Source organism: Rhinatrema bivittatum, chromosome 1 (genome assembly GCF_901001135.1).
Source record: "Rhinatrema bivittatum chromosome 1, aRhiBiv1.1, whole genome shotgun sequence".
Taxonomy (NCBI): Eukaryota; Metazoa; Chordata; class Amphibia; order Gymnophiona; family Rhinatrematidae; genus Rhinatrema; species Rhinatrema bivittatum.
Window position 1 is genome coordinate 59854815 of NC_042615.1, and position 21730 is coordinate 59876544.

The following is a 21730-nucleotide window of genomic DNA, read 5'->3' on the forward strand; positions in this document are numbered from 1 at the left end:
AGCTGGGCACGGGCTTCAGAATGGGCGGCCTTGATGTGAAACCCGCCAGACACCCTTTTGTTGTGACAATGGCTCAGTAATGATGCATGAAATTCATATAGAGGTAGAAGTGGTAGAAGCTGGCAATCCTTTTTTACAAACCCCCCAAATAGCACAAAAAATTGCTCTAACTTCTGAAAAATCTTAATTTCTGTAGATAAAGTTCAGAAACCTTTAAAGTTCTAAAGATGATACATTTTCTTTTGAAGTTTTTCAGGTTTCAGTACAAAACTGGGTTTGGTTAATATGGAAAATAGATTTAGGTTTAATTTAATTTGGTTTATTGCCTTATCCCATAAAATCAAAGCAGTAGAATTAGCTTTAACAAAAAAAAAAAAAACAGAAAAGTTCTCAATTCAACTTGATCTGAAAAAATGCTGCCAGAAAGGGAGCTGTTGAGGACAAAGCTTTCATTTCGCTCATTCCTGATGAACAAATTATATCAAAAAATGCTATGTTGATGATAAAAAAACAGAGAAATTGAGACTCCAACAATTCAAATAGTGACTCCAGAAGAGCATTCAATATGGCTTTTAGACTCCTTGACAACAATGACCTTTTTATCTTAAAGTGATAAAGTTTTGCTGTATTAAATAAAAAAATTTAAAAAAAAGCACATCAGGATGTGATGACCAGAAGTATTGCCTTAACCCTCCTGGGCTAGTGTGTCCAAAATAATAGGTAATTATTAACTTTGGAAGCTTTGTGTTATGGATGTTGTCACCAGATGTGTAGCAGGGATGCCCCATCAAGACCATCTTAAATATCTAGATTTGACCACCATTCTCTCAATCTCAGGAATACCCTGTAATATTTCTATATATTCCGCCATCGCGAATTGTGAATCATGGCCAGGGTGGACTTCTGCCTATCTTAGTACCTTGAATAGTTCTGAAGTCAGACACCACCTTGGGCCCTTCTGTCTTTTGTACTTAGCAGAAACTCCAAAGGAGCATCTGCTCTGGCTTCAACACTTAAAAAATAAGAACCTTGGCCACCTTAATTAAGGCCCTCATAGAGGTAAGCATCTGACCGCATGACCAGTGGAACAAGCTGTGCAGGTCCAGGTTTTACCCCATTGCACAGAGGGAGATGGGATTTTTATTTCCCCATTGCATTGCCTAGAAAAACAGGACTACATCTTCTTGCACGCGGTGAGGTAACGCCAGAATAGGCTCAGCTTCTTCCCAGGACATGGAGCTATAGGGTCATACTGCTCATCGAGGACTTGCAGGAAAGTCTCGTCTTTTCTCTGCCTATTCCCACTCCACTGCTGAGAATTCTGTGGAATCCAGAGGAAAAATAAATGTCTGGAGGGGATTCCCAGTACTTGCTTTTGCAGACACCTGGGAGGAGCCAGCAAACACCCATATCCTCTTGAGACTCTTAACTGGTTGCCCTCCTAATGGCTCTTTAAAGCTAAAATAAAATATGGCAGTATGATGAAATTTAACCATTCTGCATTTTGATTTAGAGGCAGTGCCATAGGGGACCCCTGAAGTGAAGGTCCTGCCATGTCCTCACCCATGCCTGCAGGCTGGAGCTGTGGTGTTGGCGTGCTGTGTTACATCCAGCAGCCCATCCTCGCATAGTAAGCACGAAGGACGAGCCACCTGAAGAAATCTACAGATCTTTATTCTTGCTGGAGCTTGCCTTTCCTTCACCACTCCACTCTGATCTCTCTGTGGGAGAATTACCCTGAATGGTCCAGCTGTTAGAGCTGTAATCTGGGCAGATCTGTGGCACGGAGCGAACCCCACCCCCACTCTTGGCTTCAACCAGGAAGTAAATGCTGGGAAATTCCTGTGCTGCACGCACATCTTTGTTGCTCCCAGTGTTTCCCTTTTTAAATCAAATCAGTCCAATAACTGCATTTAAGGACTCTAGGGCTCATTCTAGGGTCTGTCCCTGGCAAGAGTGCAACCCAGACCCCCTATGCCCAGTGATGCGAAACATCAAAGCAGATAAAGAGCACCAACTTACCCCCAAGATTTGCTCTGAAATGGGCACAATCTTGGCCACAATAATAGCAGTAGGCAGAGCAAATTTAGGGGAGAAACAGCCCTTATTCACAATTTCCAGATGGTTGCAGGTCCTTCCATAAAATATATTTGGTCAAATGATGCAAACGTCAGTTTTCCTGCCAAAAATGGCGAGGAAGGCTCCATGTGGTCTCCTAATCGTAGGTCTGCACTAACAGTGAAAGTTTCTAATGTTCCTAATGGCTCCATACAGTCATGTGCACCTCCACAGGACTGCCCTGGAAAAAGCAGTAATCGCTGCTCCAGGTAACTGCATGCTATTTCCACTTTAGCCATAGTGGGAGACTTAAATGGATTTTCTTTTCTTTGAAATAACCGTATTACTTTGTTCAGCAACTAATGCCAATGCGACTGCTTGCTACAGGTCATTCCCCTTCACAAACCAGCAGATGACAGAAAGCAGGATGAGGTAAAACCTAGACAGGAAATGACATCAAAAGACTTCCTGTGATTACTGGTTTATTACATTTCCTAAGAGGCAGTACCTATCATTTCTGACTGTTAGGGTGTGTAATAGAATGAGGTATAAGATTTGTGAAATAGGGGGACAGCCTGTATTCCTCTTCAGAACATTTCCCAGCTGACTTCAAGAATTGAATTCTTCCAAATCCAAAAAGCATCAATTGGTTCCAAAGGACTCATAGGGAATCAGGAAGCCATGTTTTTCCATGTATGTATTTAGTCATCTGACTTGTGGAAAAATCTCGGCTGTAATAGATGATAGTGGGTGCAAAGATGGAGAGCTGGAAAGATGAAGAATAGACAGGAAAAACTGTTCTGAAGGCCTTGGGGGGAAAGAGTTCTATAGAGTGCAGTGTATTCAGAATACAGCAGCATGCCTCTTAGAGAAATATGGTCTTGTAACTTCATTAACCCTTTAAGGAACTTCATTGGCTCCTTGCTATTTTCTAAATTAATTTTATGACGTACTTTAGTTTTTAAATTTGTTAATGGAGTGGCCTCTAAAAACATGATTTACATCATCATAAGCCAGCAGTCACAAGGAGCATTATTGACAACTCCTGCCCTTCCATGGTTAGTCTAGTTGAGGAAATTCAAAAAGGCTTTTTAGTATATTGGATCTGACATCGAATTCTATGCCTGATGACCTTACAAGGGTCAATGACTATCATTTTGGAAAGTTTGTAATCTCTAGTTCTGTGGTTATAGCTTTTGCAGACATTCAGTAAGATCTGTGAAGCTGGTTAATATAATTCTGATTTGTTAATATGACTTTATTCTGAATGTAACTGCTTATGTTTGGGGTTGGTTTTTTTTATCATCTGTTTATAATTTTATGTACATAAACCAAGAATACCTCTTGTTGAGGGTAGTTTTGAAATGAGGAAAAAATAATTCAACAATAATACAAGCACCGAATCTAGTCCCACTTCAAACTAAAGAGCAACGAATAAATGAAAGATATGGGGCTATTGTCTCACAACAGAAAAAAAAGGAGGCCTTTGTACCTACCAATGCTATGCTATGCCCGTTCCTAAAGCAAGAGAAAAGATGACAAATTTACCTTTCTAACACGGAAGCGATCACTGGCTCAGGAATCTGAGCAGCTACTTGCACCGGCTTATGACTTATGAAAAGATTTAGTTGTGGTTGGGGAAAAAAACATTTTAAATTTTGAAATTTAACCATTCATTTATATGGATATTTAAAAGAAAAAAGAAAGCATGGCACCGATCTGTAATGCTCTAGGCCAGGGGTCGGGAACCCATGGCTCGCGAGCCAGATATGGCTCTTTTGAGGGCTGCATCTGGCTCGCAGACAAGTGTCGCCACACTTCGCGGTTCCCCGCTGACCCAGCTGCTCCCCGGTCCTCCGCCGCCCAGGCTTAAAATGCTGTCAGCCCGGGCGGAACGCGGCGGGACAGCTGGAGTCAGCGGCACCGGCGTGCTCTCTTCTCCTCCTCCCCCCCCCCCCGCGGCCCGGAAGAGGAAGTGGTGAGCATCGGGTGCCTGCGCGGAAGAAGAGACCACGCTAGTGTGGTCTCTTCTTCCCGCGCAGGCACCCGATGCTCTCCACTTCCTCTTCCGGGCCGCGGGGGGGGGGAGGAGGAGGAGAGAGCACGCCGGCAGCGGCACGACTGGAGTCAGCCGGGTGCCAGCGCTGGAGTCATCGGGTGCCTGCGCGGGAGTCTTCCCGCGCAGGCACCCGATGCTCACCACTTCCTCTTCCGGGCCGCGGGAAGAAGAGAGCACGCCGGTGCTGAACGGCACCGGCGTGCTCTCTTCTTCCCGCGGCCCGGAAGAGGAAGTGGTGAGCATCGGGTGCCTGCGCGAGAAGAAGAGGCCACGCTTGTGGGAAGAAGACTGCAGCGCGGCTCGGAGGAAAATGAAGAGTTTCAACCGCGGCCGATGGGACTCCGCCTCCGCGAGGGCTGAAAATGAAGGAGGTTAGTGTTGGGAGGAGGCTGCTGCTGCCGCGAGTTCCTGGGGTGGGGGCGGGGGAGAGAGAGAGTGAATGAGCGAGCAAGCGTGTGTGTTTGAGATCCTGTGTGTGTGAGTGAGATTGCATGTATGTGAATGATTGAGAGCCTGTGTATGTGAAAGAGAGTATGTCTGTGATTGAGAGCCTGCCTGTGAGAGAGAGAGCATGAATGTAAGTTTACCATTGGGAACCTGTATGTGTAAGTTTGTGATTGAAAACCTGTTTGTGTGAAAGAGTATGTGTGTATGATTGAGATCCTTTGTGTGTGAGAGAAATCATGTGTATGTATGATTAAGAGCCTGTGTGTATAAGTAAGAGAGATCATGTGTGTCTGTGTCTGATTGACAGCTGGTTTAGGTGATGGAGCATGTGAGTATGTGATTGAGAGCCTGTGTTTAAATGAGAGAGAGAGACCATGTGTGTCTGTATGTGATTGAGAGCTGATTTAGGTGAGGGAGCATGTGAGTATGTGATTGAGAGCCTGTGTGTAAATGAGAGAAAGAGAGGACATGTTTGTAAGCATGTGAATGAGAGTCTGTGTGTGAGAGAAAAAGACAGCATGTATTTATGTGATTGAAAGCCTGTGTGTGTGTGTGTAAGCGTGAAAAGATAGACAGCATGTGTGTAAATGTGTAATTAAGAGCCTATATAAGTGAGTGAGAAAAAACATGTGTATATGTGAGTACTGAGAGCATGTGTGTATAGGTGTGTCATTGAGAGCCAGTGTGAGAGAGAGCGCTGGTATGTGACTGAGAGAGGAGAAAGTTCCAAGCAAACCACCCCACCTCCTGCTAATTCAGAACAATCTCAGGACACCTGGATATCAAACGTTCCCAGGTATGCAGAGCAAAAAAAATTTTGTATCCTTATTATTTTTCATTACTGGATCTTTGTGTCTGCTATTTTGAAATATTTTGTTGGTATCTGGAAATGTTTTATATGAGTTTTAATTATTGGATATTCCTCTCATCAGCTGTTTCGAAATATGTTCTTTTTGTTAGTACAGTTTTACTGCTGATGATTTTATATTTCTTGATTTGTTTTATAAGGATGGGTGATGTTTCTTTTTTCCTTTGTTACACTGCATACAGAGACTCTGGCTTGTTGCAGTTTCCAATTCAGTTTTTTCTGCATGCTTCTTGTTATGCGTTTTGGTCTCTTTATTCTATGTTAGGTGAGGGACAGCACGTGATTCAGGTGAGGTTTTCTGCTGGCGTGTTGTTTCTGTGTAGGACTCTATAGCAGCCTGACTTGGTCCGTTTTCCTAATAGGAGATGTATTGGTGTCTTAAGGCCTGGTGTAATATTTTCAGAGACTTATTGTACATTAAAAGTGGGATCTTACATAAAATGCACACATTTACTTGTATTTAGTTTTAAACATATTGTATGGCTCTCATGGAATTACATTTTAAAATATGTGGCGTTTATGGCTCTCTCAGCCAAAAAGGTTCCTGACCCCTGCTCTAGGCCAAAAGGATTAAAAATTGCCACCACCTGGGTGACCTTGGCTACATCTGGAAAAATACTTACTGTCTGGTTAACAAATACCTATTCCCCACGCTTAAAGAATTATTATAATATCCAATTTTCTGTCTGCCTGCAACTCAAATGTTCACAATCATAGTCTTGGGGGGGTGGCTCGAACCTCTCCAACAAGGCAGTTAAGTCCAAGCTGTCTGATGAAAGTTTAGACAGTTCAAGCTGCTCCACAGGTTTAATATCTCTCTTTGGTGGAGGCAGATTGAATGCTTTAGCAATTGAAGGAATTGTTTCTGATGGAATCTTTAATGTATCTAAAAGGTAGTTTTTATTTATTTATTTATTTACTTTTATATACCGGTGTTCGATTTTACATATCACATCGGTTTACATTTAAACAAAATTTGCAGGAACTTATGCGTTACCTTTGTCAAATACATTAAACATTTAAATATGGGGATTGTTAACAAGGGATATAAAAGAACATGGGGAATGGCTAACACTACGGGATGCACAATAGTTTTTAAATATTTCCATTGCGGACAGCTTCCAAAATATAGGGAAGTTTATCAAGCACAGGTTCTTCCACTTGGTTATATTCTCTAAATTTTCCAGTCTCTTATGTAAATACAGATGTTAGCGTTGACCAGAAAAGGCTCGTTTTGTTGGACCTTTTCAGTTTTATTTTCCATAATGTCCATCCTTTTGTTTACAACTCCGTAAGTGCAGCTTCTTGAGGCAGAGCGTTCTGGTTTAACAATATTGCAGTTGTGTGGCCCAATGGAGCATCATCTGGCCAGCAAGGACTCACCCAGTCCTTCCATAGCTAACCAGAGAGCATCCAAAGAAGAGATCGGAGGCCTCTCTGAATAGAATACCTGGGGAGTGGGGACGCTCCTTCCTGTTTGTGGGGAGGGGGGAAACGTGAAGCTCCTTCCAGCAATTCGGAGAGAAACACAACTGGGGCTTTGATCCGCTGCCTGACAGGGCGGGCGCCTGATCCACTCGAAAACCCCTTCCAAGGCTGATGGATGAGTGAAAAGTGTTTATAACGTCAGGGCCCCTTTTCTGGGAGCGCGACAGACAGGTGGAAACTGGCTTTTGCTGCGGAGAATGGGCCAGGAGGGTTCAACGTTGAATATAGTGTGAATGCCCTTACATTTTGCAAACTGTTAAAAGGGTTCTAGGAGTTGTTGCCTGTTTTGAGACTGCAGGATTTGACATGTTGGTTTTTTTTTTAAGCCTTAACAAGTAATGATTAGCATTAGCCTTTCAAATGGCTTTTTACTTAGGTAGCAGCAGTCGGGCGGCACAAAGCGTGACCTTCATCACTGTCAAATGTTGTTCCCATCAGCACGACAGGTGTTTACCTCTGAGAATACCTGCACAAACTCAGCAAGAAAGGAGGAAGCTGGCGGAGTTTTGTTGTTTTTCTTGTGCATCGAGTTGAGAGGAAAGAAAAGCTTCACATTGATGTATGTGGCGAAAAAAAAAAAAAAGGAAAATGCTTAGATTTTTGGAACATTGATTTTTTTTAACTTAAAAAAATAACATTGCTTTCATCAATAAAGCTTTGTAATAACTGCAATTAAAAAACTTATTAAAAAAAAAAAAAAACCATCCCCAGGTAGTGTCATGGACGAACCAATGCCATCAATCCTGTTTTGAGATGTACAAGTATCAGGAGACATCTCTAATCTGGCATATCCAAATTTGTGGATGTGTGTTGACAGGAAACTTTTGGAGAGGATGGTTTCCATTAGGAAGATACAGTCTCTCATTTTAAAACCCTAGGTGAAGAGTGACATAATAAATATATATATATATATATATATATATATATATATATATATATATATAGTGGAAAACTGAAGTACAGACCAATTGATCTTAGAAGACTGGCTTGATTGAATAGTGCAATGAAAAAAAGTTTGATTTACTGGGAGAGAGGACAGAAATTAGAATGTATTTGTTTACATTCCACTTTCTATTCCACCTTGTTACTAAGTGCCACAAAGCCGGGTCACGATCAAATGGCTTACTGCACGATGATATAAACATTAAATTAAAATATAATCAATGCTCACCCACTCTTTTCTCCCTGCGGTCCACCCCATGACACTTTCCCATTAACAATTAAAAGCCAGTCCTCTATTACCACCCTTCCACCCTGCCATGCCACCCCCACACTGCCGATCACTCTGATAGACATACCACGAATCCATCCACAGCCAGCTAAATAACCAAAAGGCTGACAACAAGTCAACCCACAACTCCCTGTCGACTCCCCGCAAAATAAGACAGGTATGATGAAAATTGTGCATTCAGCAGCTAGACCCAGAACAAGTTGGGGGAAATGCTTGAATGAAAAATCCCATGCTTTTCAGGCGATGATGATTTCATTTAACATCTGCAGCCCTCCCATGTGCATTTTCGTGGAGACGATCCAGAACTGATGTACCATGCATGCGTTAACAGGATTAATTTGCTCCACGTTTTTTCAGCATGTGCCAGTGAGTTTAGCTGAAAATACAAAGCAACGTGCCATTCAAATTGTTGCCAAAAGTAACTAATCAGCACTGAAAATCTTACTATGACTGAGCCCAGATATCTTCAGATCTCCCAAAAAAAAAAAAAAAAAAAAGCATGTTGTTGGTGCTGCTCTTGGCACTTTGCTCTCTCTGTATCACAGAATGACAGAGAAATAAGCATATATAATTCTCCCTCACAGCTGTGAGAACTAAGTACTTTTTATTACAGTAAAGATGCTTTTAATCTTAGTGTTGATATGTCATGTGTAGCAGCTTTCGCCTCCGTAATTGTTGAATCATTAGATTACTGAATTCTTGTGGTCTAGCTGGCTGGGTATTGCTCAAGTTATTTGTCCTTCATAAGAAACAGTGCCAACACAAAACAAATGAGAGTCAATGCTTTCTGAGACTGCTCCCTTTAAAAAATAAAATAAAACGTGCAATAACCAGTGAAGTAGCTTGCTTACCAAATTGTGAAGCAGTGATAGGACTCCCGACAGCCCTTAGCACAGCTCTTCCACATTAATGCATTTTTTTTAAACTGCTGAGAATCAAATGGACCCAGTATTTCAATCCTGAGCTTAGAAAGACAACACTTTGAATATGAAGCTTGATGTTTAGCCTGCTGGAGGTTATTGATTGCATTGTGGAATTAAAGGAACACATGACCCTTTCGTGATTCACTGTGGAAGAAAGGAAATGGAACCATTACAATTAATTCAGGCTCTGTTAATATTGTTGGGTTTTTTTCTATCTGTGACATCCTGAGGAACTGGAAGGCACAGGGCCTCACTGCAGGCACTCCCATCACGAGCAAGCAATAACTTGATTAGATGAGGAAAATGGTATGACATTGACCGTTGCTGTAGTACAGTACAGACGGAAATCTCCATCTGTTCTAATAAGAGAGAGTTTCTTCCAGTGCTAGACATTTTAACTTGCAGCAGATTGAAAAGTGCCACTTAGATTGCTGGAAAAAAATATTAGTCTGTACTGAATATCTGATTTGATTGGAGCCCAGCCATGTGTCAAATGCAGGGAACCATATTTCTGGTGCTGCCCTTGACACACACTGTGAGAAAAGATCATGAAACATGGTAGCTGCAAGATTGTGCATGCAAATTATATCAGAAAGAGGAGTTAAGACTGAAAAACCATAACATACAACTTCTGTATTATCTGCATTAATATAATCCAAAGTTTTATATTCTGTATGTAGACTTAGTAATCATCATGCAAATAAGGTTGTAGCTCTTAGAGAACTGCATCACTTCCGTCTCTTTTTTTCAGTAATCTAAGCTGAGCTTTGGAATTAAATTCTAGAGGAACATTATAATAATCCACGCATTGGCCTTAAGCATGGCTAGATCTTACAATGTGTCCTTGCGTCACTGTGGGCAGTATACAAGGTGCCCTGTATTTTTTGGTAATTACTGGCTGTAATACAGTGAGGCTTAGGATTATAACAGTTTTCCCTTTATGGTTCTGTTTCTTCCTGCTGGATTCTTGCAGTGATGTCCTAGTCCAGGGTTTGTAGCACAACAGAACTTGCCACCATGAAAGGACTGAGGCGCCACCAAAAGCATCCAGCTGGTGGAAAAGTCCAGTTATACACGGACTGAAAATCATACCGATCTCATAGAAACGTTCAGTGCTTGAAGGTGCTGAAGAAGAACTCGAGAGTCAAAGAGAATGATGGTAAAATGCCACACTCTGCCCAGGGTAACAAAGACTTTCTAGCTTCAAGAAGAAATATGCAGAATGTAAATCAGGCTAGAGAAAATTGAATTATAGCAACTGAGTTTCTCATTGATTCTGGGTGTGTGCCAAGAGGCAAATATCTCATCTACTGTTCTTCTTTCTGGACACATCTCTGTGAAAAGCATATGACATCAGTCCAATGGTAAAGCTGACTTTTTTCAGTACAGATCATGATGTAGGCAGTCAAGCACCCAGGTGCATGAGTTACAGGAGCACCTCTGACTCAGCAATATTTAAATTATACATATAGGCTCAATAACCATTATATAAAAAGTCTGTCTAAACACCACTCTAGAGTTGGAATGCCTAGATGAAAAGAATTGCCCCATAGCCAATCAGCTGTGATTAGAAACATGACAGCAGAAAAAGACAATATGGCCCATCCAGTCGGCCCATCCGCCCAAATTAATTTAGCTTTATAATTCCCATCTCTGGCTTAGAGATCCCCTGTATTTATCCTGTGCTTGAATTCAGATATTGTTTGTTTCTCTACCACCTCCACTGGGAGCCTGTTTAATGCATCCACCACCCTCTCCATAAAGAAACATTTCCAAAGATTACTCCTGAGTCTACCTCCTTTCACCCTCATCCCATGACCCCGTGTTTTAGAGCCTCCTTTCTGTTCAAAGAGGTTCACCTGTGCATGGAAAGCTTTGAGATATTTAAATGTCTCTATCGTATTTCTCCTATTTCATCTTTCCTTTAGCGCAGGGGTCAGGAACCTATGGCTCGGGAGCCAGATATGGCTCTTTTGATGGCTGCATCTGGCTTGCAGACAAATCTTTAATAAAAAAGTAAAAATCTAACAAAATCCCCCACCCTCCTGATGCCCCCCAAGACCTCCAAAATTAATTTACTACAACCCCCACCCTCCTGACCCCCCCCCCCTCAAGACCTGCCAAAAGTCCCTGGTGGTCCAGCGGGGGTCCAGGAGCAGTCCGGGAGCGATCTCCTGGACTTGGGCTGTTTGGCTGCCAGTAGTCAAAATGGCGCCGACGGCCCTTTGCCCTCACTATGTCACTGGGGTCGACCAATGGCGGCAGTAGCCCCTGTGACATAGTAAGGGCAAAGGGCAGCCGACATTTAGTCTTTCTGCGATGGCCTTATCTTCCCTAAGTGCTCCTTTAACCCCTCGATAATGTGATGGTCCAGCTGACTCCCTCTCGGTCTTTCTGTTTTTAAAATGTTATTATGAGTTTCTGCCTTTATGGCCAGCTTCTTTTCAAATTCTCTCTTAGCCCATCTTATGAGTAATTTTACATCTGACTTGCCAATACTTATGCATTCTCCTATTTTCTTCAGATGGATCCTTTTTCCAGTTTTTGAAAAAAGTTCTTTTGGATAAAATAGCCTCTTTCACCTCACCTTTTAATCATGCTGGCAGGCATCTGACCTTCATTCCTCTTTTTTGATGGCTGGACTGGGCTTCCAAGATGGTATTTTTAATCAATGATGTAAACTCTTAACTGAAAGGTACAGCTAAAAAGGTTGTTTTTTCTAACTATTTTCCTCATTTTATCAAAGTCTCCCATTTGAAATTTTAATGCTAGATCTTCACTTTTTAGCACTTCAAATCTAAGTTTGTACCTGAGGCAATGGAGGTTAAGGTGACTTGCCCAAGGTCACAAGGAGCAGTAGTAGGATTTGAACCCTGGTTTCCCCTGGTTTGTAGCCCACTGCTCTAACCACTAAGCTGCTCCTCCACTCCATTTCCTTAATACCCTCCCTCCAGTCATTAAGACAAATCTCATCACACTATGATGAGTCTTGCTGAGTGACCCCCTCCCTCCCCCACCACACCACCACCATTGTTACCTTTCCCACCAAATCGTGCATTTCACTAAGAATTAGGTCTAAAATAGCTCTCCCTCTCATCAGTTCCTGAATCAGCTGCTTCATGAAGAATTAATTAATTTAATTTAGAAACTTTAGCTCCCTAGCATGTCCTGATGTTATATTTACCCTGTCAATACTGGAGTAATTGAAGTCTCCCATTATTACTGTGCTACCAAATTTGTTAGCATCCCTAATCTGTTAGCATTTCATAGTCCTTCTGTTCATTTTGACCAGGTATACAGTAATATACCCCCCACCGCTCTACTCTTCCCCATCACACACAGAATTTCCACCCGTACAGATTCTACTGTGCATTTAGTTTCCTACGGATCTTTATTCTGTTTGACTCTATGCCACACCACCACCACCACAACCACTAAATTGATCCACCTTATTATGATATAATTTATACCCTGGTACAGCATTGTCCCATTGGGTATTCTCCTTCCATCAGGTCTCTGAGATACTAATTATCTACCTCTTTGTTTCAGTGCTATACATTCTAATTCTGTCTTATTTTTTAGACTTCTAGCATTAGCATACAGACATTTCAAAGTATTTTTGTTTGTATTAACCATCTGCTTATCAGATGATATGGGGTAGCTTGAAATCTTTTAACATAAGTGGTTCTTTACTCACAGGCATATTGGCTACTTTTGCTTTTATTGGAACCTTTCTGTCAGGATGCCCTGGCTACTCTGTTTTAGTATCCTTCGAAGATATGTCCCTCCAAGCCATGCACTGCTGAGCAAATGTCAGCTTTCCCCATTGTTCTAGATTAAAAGCTCCTTTAAAGGTCTGTGCCAGCAGCCTGGTTCCACCCTGGTTAAGGTGGAGCCCATCCCATTAGAATAGGCTCCCCCTTCCCAAAATGTTGCCCAGTTCCTAACAAAACTAAAGCCCTCTTCCCTGCACCATCATCTCAACCACGCATTGAGATCCTGAGCTCTACCTGCCTCTGGTGTCCTACATGTGAAATATGGAGCTTTCCAGCGAATGCTACCCTGGAGTTCTGGTTTTCAACTTTGTACCTAAGAGCCTAATTGTGGCTTCCAGAACCTCCCCCCCACACCTTTTTATGTCATCTGTGCCCACATGTACCATGACAGCAGCTTCTCCTCAGCACTGTCTATTCTCTTTTTCCACTTAGGACTCTGTCCCGTCCATGTATCTCTTTCTTACCTATTGGAAATGTCTGACTCATATCATTCATTGTATCACTGTGTTGACATATCTATTTATATCTCATGTAGCATATTATTTGCTGCTATTGCTATAAACAATAAATAGCGTGTGAGAAGATATTCCTGGTGATTATCCCAGTGCCTTGCATTTCTATCTGAATTGTTTTCAGCTGTACCTGATCTTCAAATGTCAGGCAGTATCCCCACAAGCTTGCAAAACCCCAAGAGCCAGTCCTAAGCCTCGGCTAGTTGTTGATAGTACAGTAAATGCTGACCGGAGGCGGTGACAGGTGAACTGGCAGAATAAAAAGGTGCAGAACGGGGAGAAATGGAACAGGAAGAGCAGCAACAGAGAGGGTATGAAGGGAAGGGAGGCAGAGGATGAGAAATAAAAGGAAATGGATGGAGGGGGAGAGAGCACCAAAGAGATTCAAAATGTCAGACTCCAGCAAGCTGCTTGACACTTATCAGATCTCTAGTAGAGAAGAAAGAAGCAAGAAGATTTAAAAAGAAAAAGAGGGTAGAGCTGAAATGAGAAAAAGGTGGGAAAGGCAGAACAAATTAACCAGTTGCATACATCAGAAGCTTGAAGTTTGACACAATATTAAATACATATTTGAAAGAGAAAAGCTGAGGGATACGTTGCTAACAAAATAATTAAAGAAAAACTATATGTATAAAAAAGCACAATAGCAATCTCCTCATTAAAAAAAACTGAAATAAGTGGGGGGGGGGAGAGGAAAAATGGTCACAGACAAATTGACCAAATAATTTGAAGAAATAATACTAAGAAATATCAGCATCCTAGACAATCACTGCCCCCTTTAAAAAGACGTCTTAAGTAGGCTGAGAGGATACAGAACATCTGGCATCGATGAAGTCCCACCGTTGTCCAGGGTCAAAGAAAACATACTTAATAAAATTTAGAACTACAACACAAATGCATGGAAATCTGACAGCACATGTAGCTCCCAAAGCTAACACCTTGGCTCTCATTACAAGACATTTTTTCTTACGGTCTTGGGTTGCCCCGGCTAAATCTGGAAAAATCAAAATTCCCCCCCCCCCCCTTTAAACAGGGTGTCATGATGGCGAAAAAATAAATGAAGAATATTCTCACGATCTTGTAAAAACACAAAGGAAATTAACAAGGTAGCTCGATTATAAGATTGTAAAGTCCAGTTCTCCAAAAGTACAGTTAGGTTCAAGGAAGCATCTTACTGTGCCCTATCCAAACTCTTCTTTTCGATGGTAAAAAGAACATTTTTTGAACAGGAGAATAAGCAGTCTCCTGAATAAGCAAAACGTCCTTCATATATAATTTAAACATCTCTAAAGGAGAGATTAACGGTGTCTGTGGGAAATTCAAAATACGCAAGTTCAAGTTCCTTGGAACGTTCTCCAAAGCTTCAATTTTGCATGAAACTGAAATAGTCTACCACTTGTTTAGCTTGAATATCTTTAACCAGAGAGACAGAAATATCTAGGTTGGAAACAGCTATTTTACATACAGACACCCGTGGTTCTTGTTGCAAACATTTAAAATGGATATCCAATGTGAGCATTAACAGGGAAGAAACTGACTTTTCAACAGAAGCAAGAGCAGCCCATAAGCTTTCTAGAGATACCTGGTTAGTTTTAGCAAAAGCAGGTCTAACCTGGAGAACACTGATGGCGTCTTGAGTCTCCCTTAGACCAGTGTCAGTTGCCGGGACCTCACATGAAGCCAAGACGCCAAAATCTGCACCTTCCACCATACTTCCCATCCCCAACCGCACTGCTGTTCCACGCCGCTGTCCATCAGCGGGAGCAACCAACAAGATGCCACTTGATAACTCAGGTTTGGTGTTGGGAGATCAAACCTGTCTCGGCAGCTCATCTCCTGCTTGGGTGGCCGCTCCAGGGGCACAAGGCGATGATCGACCAATCGGGCTGAGCAAAACCTCAGCTATCGAGGGGCCGGCTTCCCTATCGGCCAAGTCAGAAACCACGATCTGCAAAGGCAGTGACACTAAACACTCCGGCACTGTAGTCTGCCGGGTGACTCCTGCAGAGGGGTAAGTTCGAAAAAGCCCCTTCCTCTTTCCCCATGACACCAAAGGAGAAGGAAGTGAAGCATATATATTCGGAGAAAGAGAATTTTTGCAGGAGCTCTGAATTTCAGGGTCTAGTCAGGAGGCCATCTTGAGCACGCCCCCATTTTCAGTTTGAAAGGGAATGCTTAATACTGCTAACCAAAAATATAGCTAAAGCTATTGCATCAAGATGCAATTTTTAAATATTCAAAATGAATTGTGTATTGCACTTCATGGGCCTGAAAAGATGTGTATACGCACCCAGTACGCTCCTATAGAAAGAGAAAGTAAGACTGAGCAACATTGGTTTTGTGTGTATGTTCAGGACCTGCACTGTTGGTGGAGAGCAGTGGTCATTGTGTGAACTTGGAGGAACGTCTCAGGGCCAAAAAAAATGGGGGTCAAAATCAAGGAATTTTTTCCTCTCTTCTCACTACTAGTGTTGTGGAGTAGACCTATTCATTTATATGTTGTGATCTTTACTATGGCTATAAGACTGTGATGGATTTAGGATTTTGCCATTCCTGGGCACTATTGGTACAGTCATTCTCCCCCCCCCCCCCCCCCAACCCCCACTGTAAAGTCAAATAACGGAGCAGAAGATCCAAGTCGCAGCTCCAGGGCAGACTGTGTGGAAAACATTTCCATCTTTTACGCTGCATTATAAATCTGAAGTAGTTCTTCAGCTTTGCTTGTGACTATTTTCTCGTTGCTGGGTAAGGAAAAAGTACTTAAGGATCAATACAGGAAGGAGATCTCAGGGACGAGGAGGAAAGATGAAAGGACTGGGGATGGAGAAGAAGGGAGCAGGGCAAAAAGAAGACTGGGGTAGGGGGAAGAGACAGGACCAGGTATAGGGAGGATGGAAAGCATAGAGGAAGGGGGTAGCTCAGGGATCAGGGAGGGGGGGAGCCAGTGGGGTTGGGGGTGATTTCCTGGGTCTGGAGAGAAGTGAGAGGTAGAAAAGAAAGGAGGAACCAGGATCTGGGAGATAGACTCCGAGATCAAAGAAGAGAAAATCCGGATCGGGGAGGATGAGGAAGAGGAGTCGGGTATCCCTGCTGTGCTGTAGTCCTGTTCCCCCCCCCCCCCCCCTTGCATCCTCTGTCTAATCTCCCGCCCAATATAACACACAAACTACTCCTGCCCCCTTCTCCTCTTTCTCACATGCAGACACGTTCCTCCCAGCTGATCCTCCACTCATTGCCTCCTAAACTCCCCAAAATGACTCCCGTGTGCTGTGTCTGCTCTAGTCATATCCCCTGAATGAAAGAAGGCTTGGGCTGGCTCTTCTATATTAGCTCAAGGCTCAACCCAGCCCCTCGTTTTCTGTTCAGACTGCTTGGGACGAGAAGGGCTGCTGACTGAGACTCAGCACAGCTGGAGGGCAGCAAATCTTCAGCCAGCCTGCTGCTGCCTCCCGGCCTTTGCCACCCTAGGCACAGTCCTCGGGTGTCTACTGATAAATCCAGGCTTCAGCTCAGAGGGTGGGAAGGCAAGAGAAGTAAACTGAAAATGTAATTTTAGGCTGCATGTGCCGTGTAGGTGTTTGCTGTGACTAGGCTGGGCCTCTCTTTGTCTTCAAGAAGGTGGTTCAGTTGTAATAAATCTGGATGGTGATATCATACTTAACAATTCACAAAAAAAAAAAAAGGCTTGAGGGGATTAGCACAAAGCTGTCTGTGTAGCAGCCAGACCCATACGCTTATTAGAGACCAGCACAGAGGGAGAGCCAAGGTGACCTGCCTATAGCAGATCAGTTTTTAACAGTGTTTGCTAAAGGTTTAATATGGGAGGTTGATGCCTTAGTTTCTTGTGAAAGCAGAGAAAAGAGAAATCACACCCCTTCAGGAAACCCAACGATTAGCCGAACTGTTTGTTAAAGAGATTAACGCTTCTGAGGCTTGATACAGGAAGGTCTTCCTAAGCCTGGGTTTAGGAGTAAACTTTCTAAAATTAAAACTTATCTTTCGAAGCAGGTCTGCCAATGTTTCCAGGCTCTCCTTATCCTTTGGGTCAGCGCAATATACCTAGCGAGGAGCATCCTGGCATTTAACCAAGAGCATTACGATACTGTTTCCTTCGATAATTCAGAGAATTTCAAGCTACTGTACAAAAGAGGGAGGATGGGGATTTTTTTTTTTAATTTTATTTTTGTCATATTTTCAGTTTAAAGTTCTGCGCAGTCAGCTTCTGCTTTCCCACAGTACTCTGAGAAGCATTTTCATGTGCGCATCTTCTGGAACTAGAAAGGAATCTTTAGATTGTTTTTAGCACAGGTAACCCTCTAACTCGGCCCATGGAAATTGTTGTGACTTTTCAGTGTATGCCAACAAATTTACATGTAAAGACATTCACAAAATTGAGGTGTGCACGTAATAGTGCACGGCTGTATCCCTCAAGTCGACCTGGATATCTTTAGCAGTATGAGAGCGTGCAGTGGGATTAACGTCTCCAGATGTTTTGCCATGCACAGCAGAAGTGACGCCAAAGAGAACCGAAAGCGCGACACAGCACTTGAATACTCCCCTGTACGTGCATAAGTTAATGTAGTTAGCTGCACAAGGAATGTTATGGCTGATACAGCAGCAAGGAAGGAGAGAGACTAAAATAAATGCAGCATCTAAACATATTTAGTTATTTATTTATTTATTTAAAGACTTTTTTATACCGAAGATCATGTACAAGTACATATCGCTTCGGTTTACAGAGAACCAACAGTTGGAAATTACAGCAAACAATATGAACAAAATTGAACAAAAAATGAACAAGAATAGGAATTGAACATGGATTACAAGAGGGGATTAAGGTTGCGCGAACAAATCTACGCCCTGTGCGTGGGCGTAGATTTGTTCGCGCAACCCGGCATGTTATAAAATTCAGGGTCGGTGTGCGCAAGGGGGTGCACAATTGTGCAACTTGCGCACCGAGCCCGCAGCCTTCCTCCGAGGCCGATCCGAAATCGGAGCGGCCTCGGAGGGAACTTTCCTTCCGCCTCCCCCCACCTTCCCCTATCTAACCCTCCCCCCAGCCCTACCTAAATCCCCCCCCTAACTTTTGTTGTCAAAGTTACGCCTGCCGGCCGGCTGCCAGCACACAACCCTCCAGCATGGCCGCTGTGCCAGAGGACTCTGGAACGCCGCCGCCCCGTCCCCGGGACATACGCGCGTCCCAGGGCTTGTGCGCGCCACCGAGCCTATGCAAAATGGGCCCAGCGCGCACAGGCGTAGGTTTCTGGGGGTTACGCGCGTAACCCATTGAAAATCTACCCCATTATTTTTGATAAAGGTGTGACGAGTAGGAAAGTGATAACTGATTAAAAAAAAAAAAAAAGAGCACTAAAGAAATCTGGATGAGCTTATTAGGTGCTTAATTACTGAATGCTGAAGATATTGAATGTTGGACTGGCATGGCAGCAAGCGCTGTGTGCTGCCATGCAGAGGGACCTGGGTTTAGTTTTCAGGCCTGGGCTTTGGCCACTGGGAATGCGGCAAGAGAAAATACCAACAGTACCTGAACGTAATCTGCTTTTTTTTTTTTTTCTGGCACTTCAAAGCGGAGTATAACTAAATAGAAAGGAATGGGTTAGAAAGGCATTGGTGGCAATGAATATGCAGGAGATAAATTTGCGTACACCGAGTCTACTTTAATGTGCAAATGAATCTCCTGCATATTCATGGTGGATATCCTGAAAATCCGACTGGCTGAGTGGTCCTCAGGACAGGTTTGTGGAAACCCTACCCTAGAGGGGGAGTCCCAGTCACCTTTCAGTGATAAACACCAAAGTGGAGCGAAAGCCAGCACTGGTGGGTGCCCCCTGGCAGAGAGGGTTTTTGTGCCAGCGACTGGGCTATGTGAGTTGGGAAGTGGGATATATAAAAAAAAAAGAAATCTCAGGTAGCTGCAGATAAAAGCTGATGAGGCCGTGGCCTGGTGGAGACTGCGTTCCATAGAGCTAGGAGCTCAAAGAAGCCAAGAAGAAGCACTCGGGCCAAAAAAAAAATAGAGATAGAGCTACAGAGAGATCCGTTTCAAATGTCCCGATTTTATCCTTCCTGCAGTGTTCAATGCCTTTTTCCCTTTGGAGCATGAGGATCTGTTAACCTGACCACTGTTTCTTTGTTGTTGTTATTGTTTGTAGGTTAAAGTTTTGCACAATCAGCTCGTTCTCTTCCACAATGCCATTGCAGCTTACTTCGCTGGAAACCAGAAGCAGCTCGAACAGACGCTCAAACAGTTCCACATCAAATTGAAAACCCCCGGAGTGGACGCTCCCTCCTGGCTTGAAGAGCAGTAACCAAACCCAGAAAATGGGAGTGGGAGGGGGGGGGCGGGGAGGGACCTTACTGTCTAACCGGAATCCAGAAACCGAATCAGAAACCGGGGAAACGGGGATGGCGGACTGTCCTAGTGATTCTAACACAAACAGCTTTAATTTTCCCTTTTGTAATACCTTTAACAATTGAACTGCTAGAATCGACGGGGAAGTGGGAGTAGGCTTTTTATGTATCTGAACTTCATTTGTGTAATTTAAACGTAAAACACTTATTTTGTACCTTGGGGTGGATGGCTCTTTCTGTAGCGTGAAAGCATCTTGATATCGTGTTTTGCACTGAGGAGGAGATTTGACTACGTGGTCTCTGGCCGCCGTGGTGGCCAGGTCTCATAATTCCAAATGGTGGTTGGCGTGATTTGTTACCAACACCTGACATTTTATATTTCAATATGTATTAAACAACTTTAAAAGGCTGACTTTCATGTAATTTGTTTTTGGACAAGGGAGAGTGAAGACAGTTTTGCAAGTCCCCATCCAAAGCCTCATGCAAGCCGCCTGCATGAAGAGAGTCTGGCTGCCGTAGACTGGTGGCTTGGCTCGTGGACTTGCCACAGATATAACGTTAACGAGACGTGGGGGACGGCTTCCATTTTCAGGGCACGTTTGCAGAAAGGGTTGCCCATGATGTGAGAACGGTGCTGGTCACGTTCGTTTGCCCGTGCTGACCAGGCTTGCCTGCAAGATGGGGAGCCATTTACACTCCAAGCTCTGTAGTATTTTGTTTTCTAAATACTACTTTCCGTGTACACGTAATACCGCGTTGGCCTTAAATCACAGCTATGTGCCTTTTTGCTAAGACATCCTGCCTTAGCCGTTGTACATATGAATCCGAGCAGCCCTTCTGCAAAGTTAATCCTCCCCCCCCCCCCCCCCATCACCATTCCTGGAGGTTGGTTGTGGAGTGAACACTGTGTGGAAATGTTGTATTTCTTTATACGTTTGTAGATCAGCCGTAAGCATAAAAACAGACATATGGATGAGGAGGCTGAGGGGAGACAGAAATGGGGCCAGTACTGTTTTAACAACAGAACACAGTTCAGCAACCTGAAGTAAAAATGTTCCACATCTTATGATTGCATTTAGCCGTCGGCACTGCAATCTGCATTAAAACGTAAAGCTCTGTATTTTAATTTCTATTTTAAATGCTTATTTGGGGGGGGGGTTTCTTTGTTTTGCACATGTTCCTATTCTCCGATATGTATTTGTTTGTCCTCTGTTAATAAAATGAAGTATAACAACTTGCAGTATTTACAACTATACAGATTGTATAATTTATGTACTGTATGTTTAAAGGACTCTCAGCTGATTTTGCTTGACATATTTCTTTTCTGTGCTTCACGTAAACACTGTAAATGTAAATCCCAAGCCTCTTTTAATTAATCATTCCTGGTTGTATCTTTGCTCTGATTCTGGCAGACTTGTTTCACTCTTCTGCCAGGGTTAGTCTTGTAATAAGTGTTCACTTAACTCTCTGCATCCAGTGTAAGCATTGTATGCCCATTAAAGGTCTTTTGCTGCGATCATTTCATCTGCTAGCATGTTGCCGTGTGTTCAGAGTGTGATATTGATGGCCTGTACTGAATGGACCAGGTAAGTGCAAGGCTGCTTTGCAAAGGGGCTGCTCTTTGTTGGGTTTGTAGTTGTAGCATTTCAGATGTTCATGTTAAAATAAAATAATAATAACAATAATAATAATAATGGTCCTCCTGAGGAGCACAGGAGCAGAAGAAACTCTGCTTAAAGTTGAAAATAAAAGAAGTGTTTACTGCACAAAAGAAGCAAACGAGAAATAGCAAAGATAGGTTTCTCGCCTGCTTTTTGGTACCCTAACTTAAAATAGCACTATTTGGACTTTTTACCATTTTTCAAAAGAGATTACCAAGGGAGTTTAGTGGTTTTACGTAGAAAGACCCTAACCTGAGCAGTGTTTAAATTTAATGACAAAGGACAGAGTCACCCTGTTGCCATACTAGCAAAGTACTTTGTTGCATAACTTGGCGTTC

General features: G+C 43.0%; 1 protein-coding gene across 5 annotated transcripts in view; it reads left to right on the forward strand.

Annotated features, from left to right (window-relative positions):
• Positions 1–21250, forward strand: part of ARFIP1 (ADP ribosylation factor interacting protein 1) — a 290148-nt gene extending 268898 nt beyond the window's left edge. For all 5 annotated transcript variants that reach the window (XM_029608580.1, XM_029608504.1, XM_029608750.1 and 2 more), the window contains one exon: positions 19533–21250. In XM_029608580.1, the coding sequence (XP_029464440.1) occupies positions 19533–19688 (156 nt within the window). In that variant the 3' untranslated portion in view covers positions 19689–21250. The remainder of the gene's footprint in view (positions 1–19532) is intronic.
• Positions 21251–21730: the final 480 nt, after the last annotated feature.